The sequence below is a fragment of the Corythoichthys intestinalis genome, chromosome 3 (assembly GCF_030265065.1).
Source record: "Corythoichthys intestinalis isolate RoL2023-P3 chromosome 3, ASM3026506v1, whole genome shotgun sequence".
Classification (NCBI taxonomy): domain Eukaryota; kingdom Metazoa; phylum Chordata; class Actinopteri; order Syngnathiformes; family Syngnathidae; genus Corythoichthys; species Corythoichthys intestinalis.
In genome coordinates this window covers 42,642,956-42,654,717 of record NC_080397.1, presented here as the reverse complement: position 1 = coordinate 42,654,717, position 11,762 = coordinate 42,642,956, and the positions used below count along the sequence as shown (strand labels likewise).

The window sequence follows — 11,762 nt, the reverse complement described above, 5'->3', positions numbered from 1 at the left end:
ACCCTCCACTCTTAGCCACCATCACTCCGCCCTGAACAACTTCCAGTCCACGATGGAGCTGCACACATAGCAGACAGGACACACGGTCGACGTGTTCTGCCAAAACTTACCTCACATATGGGGAACTTTTCCTGATGGTTTCCTTTCAATGTGCTGTAACGCCAAAGGACATCTTTCAAGGTAACAGTTCAAGACTCATTTTGTTGTGCAGTATTTTGCAAATATGTTTGTATGGCACTGAGACTTATCATGTGACACTTTCTGTCATCCTTTGGACACCATTTAGTCCCTCACGATATAGAAGTCCATTTCTCTTTTGACTTGATTTTATTGCTATTTATTTTATTATTAAGTATCTGGTGGTTCTATTCATTTTTTAAAAAATTACTCTTATATGTCATTCAAGGTTTTTCAACTGCAGTCATACTTGCTGAAGAAGTTGGGATAACACTCTTTAGGACATTTCTACAGAGCAAGGTAAATCTATAGTTATTGCTTTGTTTTTCAATGATTTTTCATATAATTTACTTTATATGCCACCATAGCCTATACATAGTTTTACATCTGTACCTGTATCAGTGGCGAGCAGTTAGTCCTTTCAAGTCCTTGACAATTTACTAAATTCTATCAGAACTAGTGATCATCATTCAAAACTTTGAAGAAATTATTTTAATTTATAGCGTTTGTAAAAGTCCCATTTTTTGGTTGTGTGTACAAAAGGTATTTTTTACAATCAGATGTCAGATATACTGTATGTTTTACCTTGTAAAACTAACGCACACAGCCTTAAAAAAATTGAGTGCTGGCATGGTACACATAAAAACCATATTCATGCTTTTCCCTTTTTTTTAAAGATTCTGTAAAATGAAAAATATTTGTCTTGTGAAAGTGAAACACCAAAGAGAAGAGAATTATTACCATCCAAATTTAAATGTGTTAAAATATTGTCAACAATATGAAAGAGAGCTCCAAATTCATGAAAAACAGACCCTGCCTTACTGACAGGCATGCAAACTTGCCACCTTTCGGCGAAATTTCACCGTTTTGAAATCAAAATGGGTAATTCTTCTGTATCACGTAGATCCGAGGAGAAAAAAATGGGGCAAGGGGGGGCTGTCAACGAGCGAGTGAAACCGTTAACTTCAAAACCGTAGTCCATGCTCAAACCTACACTCTAGTCAGATGACCTAGACCTATCACCGCCACTCTCCTCGTGACAACAGATGACAATAGACCCCAATCACCAACGTCACACAATCACGTGATCGCTGTATTGTGCCGCCATATTGTCCGTCATTGTGTGTCTGTATTGTCAATGATCGTAGTTTGTAAAGGTGGATTCACTTGCAAATTATGGAAGCCCCGCAGCTTTCAGACGCTGTAAACTCATTGGATTAGTTGCATAAAAGCCGTTATTTGGAAAAGCTTCGGTCGATCCAGTCGCCAGATCCATATTTGATGCCCAAACCGATGTTTCCTCCCGTCCGGTCCCATGCATCAGAGCTCGTCCTGAGACCACAAAATTTCCAAACTTACTCCAGTTTATGTCACGATGAGGAGTCGGGTACCCAAAATCGGCACCGGCCCGAATATAAACCGACATTTGGTCAGCTGAGCGTCACCGTTGTCACGATTGTAAAATGAAACTTGATCGACAACGGGCCGGTGTGTGCCGAAAAATAGCTGCCCCGCGTGAAATGTCCCCCCTGACGGGAGCGTTTATTTATAACGCTTTATTGACGTGAAAACATCAAATGTTTTCATGGACGCATTACAGTTATGGATTTACGACGGTAAGATCAGTTTTAAATAATTAAATTACACAAAATATTAGTACTGTATTTTAGTAACAAATCGTGGACTGGGCCACATAACCATATTTGAACAGATGTTATGTTCTGCTGTTCTGTATTAGTCTTCAGGTTTTCACGACCATATCCCAATGACAATCACACAGGTATGACATTAATTAGTTCAAGCAGAGTAAAATAATACATTTTCACGGTACAAGTAAGTCGTTTCCGTGTGGGCGCTCCCGTCAGGGGGGACATTTCACGCAGGGAGGCTATTTTTATGCATAACACCTGTTGTTGCGCTCACCTTCTTGCTGCGCGACCGTGGCGATGAGCTTCGTAGTCTCCGTCTGATTATGTCTGCGATCGTGTTTGCATCACGACTATTGATGTTTTCGCCACTGTCTGATGGCTGTTGAGTGTCGACACAAACGCATCATGGACCGAGATAAACAAACCGTGCTGCTTTAGAGATGTGCCCTTTTAACAATAGGCACACAATAACTACTAAAATGACCGTTTATTTTCTCTGTTACTGCAACCAACCGCCACACATGCCTTCACCATTTTTGATTAATCAATGTTAACGATTGTCAGGAAGATTTTTGGGTTTGTTTACTAGGCAGTGATTCCTTAGACAAGCAGAAAAACACGCAGTAATAGGAGGATTGTACGTAGCGGTAATATGTAAACATGATGAGCTGACGGACAATATGGCGGCACCAGTAAGGGGGGCGGAGTGTGACATCACGTGATTGGGGTCTATAGTGAGAGACAGGAGCACAATTATAACCAATCAGCAATGAGGAGGCGGAACCCCTCTCCATCCCAGTTTCTCCCCCGGACCTGTTGGAAATTGCGGCAAGGTAAGGGATGAATGGCAAAAATTGTTAACTTCTTAAAGCTAAAAGTTTGAGTGATGGCCTATAATAGTCTTCATAAATCATTCAGTCGTGTCGTTCGATCAATTCCTGCGCTTGTAATGGTGTCTATAACACAAGTTTTCGCTTAATTTCTTAATAACTGCTTCAGATAGTCCTCGATTTTCACCGCCTCGTAGAACGCAGTTACTCGAGGTAGCTCTAACTGCAGAGGGGCTAACTAGCCCCTTTCACACAGGGCTGTGCTAGTAAAGTTAGCGAACGTCAGTTGGGATCTGAATTGTCGCCAGTTGGCGTTGTGACGAGTTATTTAAGGCCCCTTTGTAAAGCGCTTGTTAACGATTAAAGAAAAAAAAGAGCAATGAGGTAACTAGAGTGATGAACTAGTGCCTTCCATACAAGTCATGTTCAAGGCTTTGTTAGTAAAGTTCTGAATGGTCACCAGTTATTTTTGACAACGAGTTATTTAAAGCCCTTCTATACTGTCCGATAATTCCAGAAAGGGAAGAGTTTAGCCTCTTTGTGGAGGTCATTTCATTTGTTTAGCCATCGAGAGTTTATCAAACCGGAGAGCTCCGCTACAGGTTGCATTTGAAAGTACCCCCATTCCCGCGCTGTTTTTGCTTTTCCGCGCATGCCGTGTGTCCATGTTACTTTGTCACCTTTTTTCACCCCTAACCAGTTTGCATGCCTGCTTACAATTGCAGGATTGTGTGGGCAGGCCCGTTAAAGCAGACCTCCAGCTGTCAATCACGAGCATGCCTCGACCTTCCAAGGCACCATCTGAACAATGCCTGTGAAAATTATCGTCCAAGCCATTTCATTATGAGGGCAACAAATTGACTTTTTTGTCCAGTTCCAATTGCTTCTCAATAATGCTCAGAACACCGGCCTAGAGAGACTGTCTGTTTGGTGGCAAGGAACGCTCGGTCGGCTACGTTATTCAGTGGTCAGTTGGCAGAAGAACTCTGCCATTATTTGTTTGTTCTAAAAATCAGACCTATTCTTGAGTTTCATCATAATACGGGACAACGCGCGTCCTTTGTAAGATCAATTCAGGACGCGTACTTGATTCTGAATATGGGATGATACTATTTTTCAAGGTACGGTCGGCAACCCTATTAAATATTCATGTGTTTGTGTGTGTTGTATGTCAATGACTGTGACATAGCTTCCTTTATCTGTTAAAATGTTTATGTGTCTGTTTTCAACTTTTTCTAGAATGAAAATAAGATGTGGCTGCTACAGACATAGATTGAGACACAAGTACTTCCTGTTTCTTCTGTCTCTGGCAGCAGTGTGTTTGCTCAAGCTCATGTACATCAAAGTCAAAGTAAGAGAGAACATCTACTTTGACCCATTTGGAATCTCTGATAGGCTATCTCCAGTTCACAGCCACACATATGAAGTCAACTGCACTGCCATCTATGAGCTTGACCCAGTGGAGATAGGCAAGGCTCTCCAGATTGAACAAAAAACCATTGCCGTGGATGATGAGACCACCGTGAGTCTGACCTTGGACTGTGTAATGTTTATCAAAACGAGACGTTATGATAGTGTCCTAGTATCAGAGGTGGAGCGCAACTTTCCACTGGCTTACTCCCTGGTGGTGCATAAAGATGCTCCCATGGTGGAGCGTATTCTTCACGCCATTTATGCACCTCAAAACATTTACTGCATTCACTATGACCAAAAGTCTTCGCCAACATTTATCAGGGCCATGGAGAACCTTGCTCAGTGTTTGTCTAATGTGTTTGTTGCTTCACAACTGCAGTCAGTTGAATATGCCCATATCAGCAGACTTAACGCCGACCTCAACTGCCTCTCTGACCTACTGAGGTCCGAGGTCAAGTGGAAGTATGTGATTAATCTCTGCGGCCAAGACTTTCCTCTCAAGTCCAACTATCAACTCGTCAGGGAGCTGAGGCAACTGAATGGGAGAAATATGCTTGAGTCTTGCCGCCCAAGTGAATTGAAGAAACAACGCTTCAGCTTCCATCATGAGCTAAAAAATGTGTCGTATGAGTACAAACGTATTCCTATCATAACAGAGTTGGCAAAAGATGTTCCTCCACATGGAATTGAGGTGTTTGTTGGAAGTGCGTATTTTGTCCTGTCATGGGAGTTTGTGAAATATATAAGCAGCAACAAAGTGGTGAAGGACTTTCTTGCATGGTCAGCAGACACTTACTCACCAGATGAACACTTCTGGGCCTCCCTTGTCAGGATGCCAGGTGTGCCAGGACACATTTCCAACTCCGAACCAGATGTTACTGACTTAAAGAGTAAAACACGACTTGTAAAATGGCAGTACTTAGAAGGGCGCTTTTATCCTCCTTGCACAGGTAAACACGTTAGAAGTGTTTGCATCTATGGAGCTGCAGAACTTCGTTGGCTCCTCAATGATGGTCACTGGTTTGCTAACAAATTTGATCTCAAATTTAACCCAATCTTGATACAATGTTTGGAAATGAAGTTGATGGAAGTGCAGTCTAAAAGGGAACCCTGACTGTAATAAAATACCAAATGCACCTACTCTGACAGACATGTGCGGTGCAGTTGTACAATGGGAAGCTATCTTTTACTTGGTGTCTTCAAAAAGTTTTATGTCCCTTGCCCGAAGACATGGCGACGTAAAAAAGAATGACAACCTACGTTGAAATAAAGTTTTTAATATTATATATCAAACTGTGAGTTCTTTGCAAAGGTTGTATTTATTACAATTTAAGTCTGTGAAAAAGAAAAAGGGCCCTCACCGTACAAATGTCATAATAGAGGTTACGTCATTGTACTTCCGCCCAAAGAGTGTGCTGCCATTTTGGACATTGCACCTTTGTCAGGCTATAAAATGGTAAACAATTTTTTGCGGTTTTCTACTTCCACTACTCATTTTCCACAGAATTCTATGAGTCGGAAGAACACGAAATTTAGACGTCCTGGGTTACATTTGGCCTCACAAATCGGCAGAATAAATACAAAACTACACTTTTACCGGGCCCGGCAGCAAGAAAAGGAGCAAGCTAAATAACTGGCACATACTCGATTGTTGTCGATATGGTATGTGGGAAATTCGGGTTTTACTGTTAGGTAATGAATCGCTACCTTCACAAAAAAAAAAAAAAAAAAAAAAAAAAAAAAAGAACTATTTCAGACACTCACCTTATCCTCAGTCTGGGCAAGTCATAGATCTCACATTGTTGCTTCTTCAGCTACCAGTTGTCATGGGAACTAAAGTAATACTTTGTGTTGGCCCAGCAGTACAGTACATTTGCACTGAACGGTGACGACCCACCAAACTTGATTTGAAACACAGTGCTACAAATGGATGTTCAGTGTGATACTGTAAATGTTTAATCTGTTTTAACTGGGAGGGCTTGTTGTAAATGGAGTGAAAAAACTCTAATGTTTGTGCAAAATGTAAAAAAAAATGTTTGAAGTTGAGATAATTTAAATTTTAAACATGAAATATTCCTGTCATCTTTCAAAGCATAGCATGAATTTCGGTCAAGTTTTGATGTGAACCATAAAGGGAAAATAACAAGGGTGTAGGTTTGCATAGGGACGGTAGGGACATAACACTACCAACTTTTCAGGATGCTCAAACTGTCCCCACCAACTTTAAGCAACCCTATTTGCATTATGTAAAGAGTTCAGTTATATATATTTTTTCCCCATATGTTGTAATGATAGAATAGACCCTACCATTATTAAGTGAATAATGTGCCAAACTCCCATTTTCCCACCCCCCTCAAACGAACGTTTAGTTGACTGATGAGTTCAAATCCCCCCGTCCAACAACAAAGACACACACACAAACTCACAAAGTCTCGACAGTTTCATGTCGACAGCATGCCGCCTCCTACACCCCCTTTGGAGAGGAGTGATATTAGAAGTTTTTTTGGGGGTGGGGCAGCAGCAGCCACTATAAGTAATGTAAAAAGATGTCAATGTTATGGAAGTGGGGATAACACCACTAATGTTGCTACTGAGAGTCCAACCTGCATTAGAGTTAGCATAACATTGTTTGTGCTAACCTGCTAAACTACTGTGGTCAGGCCAGCCTCCTCAAGGAACAACGAAGTCAAGCTAGCCGTCCCTTGTTTGGATCATTGTTTGCATTATTTGTATTACGGTAATATCGTCCCTACCAATCTTGAGACCAAACCTACGCCCTAGGAAAATAAAATTGTGCATAATAAATACAAAGCGTAGTAGTGCATGTCATTTTTAATGGGTGTTTACCTTCATATTGACAACAGATATTTTAATAACCTTCGCTTGAGATATCATGTCATGTTTCTTTGTCGTAAAAGTCTGCAGGCCAGTTAAATTGACGTTGCTATAGAGCAGCGGTCACAAATTTGAGGAATGGTGGCCACTTGAGGCATCTGGGACATTATTCTGGGTGATTAGGGGTATCCATGTGACCACAAATTTCTTCATGTTCTGAAGAACCTTTATTGTTTTAGTGTGTTTTAATAAAGATTGAGAATATGGGATTAATTGTACTTTTGTGGAATCCTTGATTGTAACTTGACGAATATCTCATGGAGTCCCCTCTAAAAGCATTGGAACGGCGAGGACAATTCCTTTTTTTTTCCTGTATATTGAAGACATTTGGGGTTTTATTTATTTTTTGTATACTGAGGACATTTGGGTTCAAGAGCAAAGATGAATAAGAGACCAAACTTCAGAATGACAGATTTTATTTCTTATTTTATTACCTTACCTTGCTTTAACATTAGTTCATCAAATAATTCTTGTTTTTGGCAAGCATGAATATTTTTTACAGCTTCATGTTTCTTTCTGATCCTGGTACCAAACGTTGACTCTTTCATGCTTTGTTTATATAGTTACATTTTATATAATGCTACTTTGCTACATTTTAATACCAACTCTACAACAAAAAAGAGCTGCTATAGGGAATGTGGGAGTCACCTCTTCAAGGCTGAGACTGAGCTTCTACTCGGTCATCTACACAGTTCTTGGAAGTCCATGGATCTACTGGGATATGTTCATTCGAAGGTCTTCACACATCACTAAAGTCACTGGACTATACTGTAAGTTCACCCGTGAATTAATCATTTTTGAGTGCACACTAGGAGCCTTGCAGATAGTCTTTCTATTTTTGCCCTCTTCTTACAATCAACTCAATTCATGACTGCAGATGGGGGTTTTGGAAGGTAGGTGAAATCTGAACGCCTTCCACCTGCCCCCACCTCTTATTTTCTGCAGGTATTAAATGAACAATAACCATCATTCATTCTCTGCAGTATGGTATTTTGGAAAGGTTCCCGACTGTTTTCATTCCCCCTTACAGCTTGGGGAAGTCCTCCAAAGATTGTTAATGTATGATACACTTCAATAGGACTGAAATAACTATTATTGTCCTCATTACCAGATGCAGTTGTAGACTACTAGAATTTTGTCAATTCCCAAGGATGAGAGCATTTCTTTTCCCACATTTGCCCATAGCCTGCTTACAAAGTATGACAATGAACAAAAATATCCTCCAGGTTAAGTTCTCGTTTAAAGAAAAAGCATGAAAGTCGACTCCATCTTTGTCAGTCATGTTGTTGTCTAAAAACATAACATAATAACATAACATAATTTTGTGTATGTGAGTGTGTGTGTGTGTTATCTATAGGTACTCGGGTTTCCTCTCACATGGATTTTTAATTGATATCTAAATAGCCCAAAGGTGTGAACCTGAGTGAATGCTTTATAAGTGAACACCAAAGTAGAAAATGCCCGTGCACCAGCGCTGTCAGCACAATAGCGGCCTTGTCTGTGCAGACAGCTCCTGGTTCCAACCAACACCTCACTGATGAGCTAAGTGACTGAATAACAGAGTACTGTCTACGATAACTTCACATACTCCTCCCCTGCTTGAACAGTAGGCCTACTTACGCACTAGTGACACATTCAACTGAAACATGGCAGATTTGATCATTCAAACACTTCCTAAACGATCAAATATTGGAAACGTCAAACACAGGCAGATATACTGTAGCTATATTTGCAGTGTATGAATGTGCATTTTACTACACACACTTCTTTTTATACCTAGGCAGAATTAAGTCCACATATTTGTTAGGGTCCAGGTTTTCCCCTTCAGACACCCTCAGAGTGCCTACTATTTAATTTCCCATTATACAGTAGGAAAATGTCATCCCGCATTTTTTACAATGTGGGAAGTCCAGGGGTGTCTTTCATTCGTTTTCTAATGCGCCCAAATGAGCAGTTATCCTCATATGAAGGCCTCAAATTTAATTTACTAAAAATAGTGCCCTCTGTTGGACAACACTTAAACTGGCGTCTTCAATGTAGGCTACTGTACGGATACAGTACTAATAAAAAAAAAGCTGCGTTTAGTCATGATGTCGATCACAGCACGTTCAATCATTACGCATTTATAAAACGGAATTTATTTTCCAATAAGTGAAATAAATCCAAACCTGTGGACAGCGCTAAAAGTTGCTGTTTCTTTAACCCTTTATCAGTCTCTCAAAATTTAACTAATTGACGGCACTAGATGTCCAAGGTTGACAGCGATCATTCCCTGCCAGTCCTCCCACTTTATATAAATTTGGATATCTATCCTTGTTAATGGCAGGTAATGATTACATACTATGGAGGGGAAAAGCAACCTAAGAGTTATTGAAACCCATTTGTCTGTTATTTTTTTATTGTTTTTTTAGGCTACACTGTGTTAAATTATATTTTTAAAATGTAGTTATAAAAATATATTTAAAAAAAAAAAATAATTATAATATTTATAATTGTAACCTGTTGTAGGCCACACATGTATAATTTTCAAATGTTAATATTGTGGTCTCAAATGTGATGTTAATGTTTGTGGACGCCAGGTCTTTATATTGTTGTGTGTGTTTTTTTTAATTGTTTAGCGTTGTTTTAAATAACCAACAATCATCCCTTGGCGAATAAAGGGTTAAAGTCAGCTGTCAGATGTAGAGGAGAGAGCTCTTCCAAGATGAAGCTCCCTAAAACATTCCCACCAGAATAATGAATAACGTTTGCTTTAATTTAACCCTTTCATACACGAATTATGACCTTTTTTTTTTATCCTTGAGCTCTCATTTAATGCATTGGCTACCATTGACGGCGACAGACGTCCAATCCATTTTTCTTGGAGGGGCGAATGAACGTTTTTTCATTTGCCCTTTGTCAGTAGCATATGACGTGTTAATGCTATTTTTTTTAAAAATCTACTTTGGAGTGTATCTTTTTACTCATTCATAGACTTCACTATCAGTTGACGGGGCTCGGTGCCGATCTGTAGGGGCCTATTTTCAAAAACATAAAATTCAAATATTTTCAAAACCAAAGCCGCTAGCGACCTAAAACCAAAACAGGCACCTCCCCTGGGCATAAAAAATTCGAAGTCGTTCCCTAATAAAATCCTGATTAATCATTTTTTATACAAGCATAACAAAACTCTAAAATTCTCAAATTTTACGCTAGATGCACAAAAATCACCAAATGCAGAGATAATAACCTATATTTTCAGGATAAATAGCAATTTTTAACATATAAGTTTTTGCCCGAAAAAAGCAACTTTTACATGATTTTCAACAGTTAATAAATCACTCACTTTTCACATCAGAAACTTAATACTAGAGGAAAGCATGCAGAATCATTTTCATTTTACTCAACAAAGGCAAAATTGGCATTTTTCTATATACAATCACAACTAATTTAGGTTTAATTCCAATGTTATTATTGCCTCAGCACGGAGGCACGTCTTACCGGCTATCTGGTTATCATCGTTTTTAGATTGAAATGTAACATAAAATAAAACAGGCAAAGTGATTTTTTTGTATTGACACAGAAATGTCTAAATTACTACTTTTTGCCCAAAAAATGGGCAGTTGGCCGAAATTTACCTGATCATTTGAATGTAAACTTACACTACTGTGTATGGATACAACATGGCGGCCATCACAAAACAGAGATTTTTAAGTTGAAAATTCTTGTAAATGAATGCGTACATCACCGGAATTTCTATAGATATGAACATAGAACAGTCTAGATCAGTGGTTCTTAACCTGGGTTTGATCGAACCTCAGGGGTTCGGTGAGTAAGTCTAAAGGGTTTCGGTAAAGGTAAAGAAACAAAGCTTTATTTTCGTACGCTGATTAAATCTAGGCAAAGTGGCTTTTTAGACCAGGTTTTGGACTTGTTTTCTCCCAATTTACAGGCTTAATCCATTTCTTTTAATTGCTAGTCCTCGATCTGATGGGAGGAAGAACTGGTTTGCCCAGTGGAAGGTTGACTCACACTTGGTATGAGGGAATACAACAGACCAATGGGCAGCGCGGTCTCAAAATTTGAACTGTTCATTAAAATTTAAAATTAGAAGACTTTTGTCAGGAATTTGCTATTAGTGTGCTATCTTAGATATATTGGTTTTGAATTTGGAAAAAAAAAAAAGGTTTTATCATCCAATTCTGAAGGGTAAGGTAAATTCACATGTGAAACGTGTGGTGTTCGGTACCTTTAGCAAGGTTAAGAACCACTGGTCTAGATTCTTGGTTAAAAGCAAAAAAACGAGCAGTTATCATTCATTTTACGTAAATACTTCGAGCTAAAATACAATATTGTGTAAATCCAATGTGGCGGCCATCACAAAACAAAGAGCTTGTTAAGTTGAAAATTCTTGTAAATAATTGCGTATGCAATGGAATTTCTATAGATATGAACATAGAACAGCCTAGATTATTGGTTAAAAGCAAAAAAAAAACAAGAAAAAAAAAACAGGCAGTTATCATTCATTTTACGTAAGTATTTCAAGCTAAAGTTACACAAATTTGTTTTCCCATGCATTTTTTTCACAACATTTCAAAGTGCATGCATAGGGCTATGTTAAATAATAATTACCTGTAATCCTCGACCAAATCACTCTTGAAACACTCCTGCCGGCTTGCATGCAGTAAAACTTTTTGTCCTTTTTCCACCTAAATCTTTTTTTTTAATTTTATTTTTATTAACGTTGTATTAATTTATGATTTTTTTTTTTTTTAATTCAAAAGAATGTAAAAAAAAAAAACCAACAAAAAAAAACCTA

General features: G+C 38.8%; 1 protein-coding gene across 1 annotated transcript; it reads left to right on the top strand.

Moving 5' to 3' along the window:
- Positions 1–93: 93 nt before the first annotated feature.
- LOC130913401 (beta-1,3-galactosyl-O-glycosyl-glycoprotein beta-1,6-N-acetylglucosaminyltransferase 4) lies at positions 94–10,528 on the top strand. Its single transcript, XM_057832004.1, has 3 exons — positions 94–180; positions 407–477; positions 3,896–10,528. Exon 3 carries the CDS (start codon positions 3,897–3,899, stop codon positions 5,181–5,183), a length of 1,287 nt encoding a protein of 428 aa, XP_057687987.1. The 5' UTR covers positions 94–180; positions 407–477; position 3,896; the 3' UTR covers positions 5,184–10,528.
- Positions 10,529–11,762: the final 1,234 nt, after the last annotated feature.